The sequence below is a fragment of the Malurus melanocephalus genome, unplaced genomic scaffold (assembly GCF_030028575.1).
Source record: "Malurus melanocephalus ecotype Western Australia unplaced genomic scaffold, MMel_1.1 scaffold_1219, whole genome shotgun sequence".
Taxonomy (NCBI): Eukaryota; Metazoa; Chordata; class Aves; order Passeriformes; family Maluridae; genus Malurus; species Malurus melanocephalus.
Genome location: NW_026624451.1, coordinates 38,908 through 40,123, shown reverse-complemented (window position 1 = coordinate 40,123; position 1,216 = coordinate 38,908). Strand labels below are relative to the sequence as shown.

General features: G+C 68.5%; 1 protein-coding gene across 1 annotated transcript in view; it reads right to left on the bottom strand.

Annotated features, from left to right (window-relative positions):
- ECM1 (extracellular matrix protein 1) overlaps positions 1-1,216 on the bottom strand; it is a 7,346-nt gene that overhangs the window by 4,701 nt on the left and 1,429 nt on the right. The window contains exons 2-3 of the mRNA XM_057387455.1: positions 419-490; positions 4-190 (exon numbers count right to left, since the gene is read on the bottom strand). Of these exons, the coding sequence (XP_057243438.1) occupies positions 4-190; positions 419-490 (259 nt within the window). The remainder of the gene's footprint in view (positions 1-3; positions 191-418; positions 491-1,216) is intronic.

Sequence of the window (1,216 nt, the reverse complement as noted above, 5' to 3'; positions counted from 1 at the left end):
AGCAGCAGCGGCGGCGGCAGCGTTGGGGGGTCCCGGCAGTGCCGAGTGACCGCGGCGGCCACGGGCCAGGCCGGGGGGAAGCCGGCCAGGGCGCTGCCCCAGAGCGGGGGGCTCCGCGGGGACGCCATGGCTCCCCCCACCCCCAGCAGGATGTCGGGGGGCACCTCCAGCTCCTGCTCCTGCTGCAGCACTGAAAAAGGGGCGGTGGGCACGGGGTGAGGGGTGTCCTCCCCGCACTCGTCCCTGTTTGGTCCCTGTGTCCATGTCCCCCTCTGTCCCCAACCTGACTGTCCCCGTGTCACTCCCACCCTGTGTCCCCTCCATCCACATCCCCACCCTTGAACAAAGCCTGTCCCCAATGTCCCCAATGTCCCCCCGTGTCCACCCCACCCCTGGCTGTCCCCAAATCTCCCCTCACCTTGTTTGATGTGGGGGGGCCGCAGGTCYAGGCTCTCCTGCTCCAGCTGCTGCAGCTGCCCCGAGGCCACCGCTGTCACCAAGGGGGGACACAGGGGTTCAGCAGGGCCACCCCTCCGCCCCCTCACCCGTGCAGGGACCCTCCCAAACCTGCGGGCTTGGAGCCCTATAATGGGGAGGGGGCCCAGGCATTTGGGAAGGGGACACAGACATTTGGGGGAGCCCCAAATGCTCCTCAAGGGGACAGAAACGCCCGGGAGGGGCCGCGGGTGTTTGGGACAGGGAGGAATCCAGGTGTGTGGGCAGCAGCGCTGACATCCGGGGTGGAGAGCGCGGCCGGGCGGGTGGGGAGCCAGGTGAGCGTGGAGTTTGGCCAAACAGATGGGGAGGAACGCGGGAGTGCCCCAGGGGAGCCCGGAGCTCGGGGAGGGGATGGCGGGGCCGGGAAAGGTGCCGGGAGCTCGGGGAAGGGATGCCCCTATCGAGAAGGGGTCGGGGAAGGTACCCGGGAGTTTGGGAAGGGGATGGCGGTGTCGGGGAGGGGTCGGGAAGGTACCGGGGAAGGTGCCCGGAGCTCGGGAAGGGGATGCCGGTGTCGGGGAGGGGATGGCGGGGTCGAGAAGGGGTCCGGAAAGGTACCCGGAGCTCGGGAAGGGGCCCCAGGTCTGTGGGGGATCTCGGGTGTTTAGGAGGGGATCTCGGGTGTTTGGGAAGGGATCTCGGGTGTTTAGGAAGGGGATCTCGGGTGTTTAGAAGGGGATCTCGGGTGTTTGGGAAGGGGATCTCGGGTGTGCAGGGA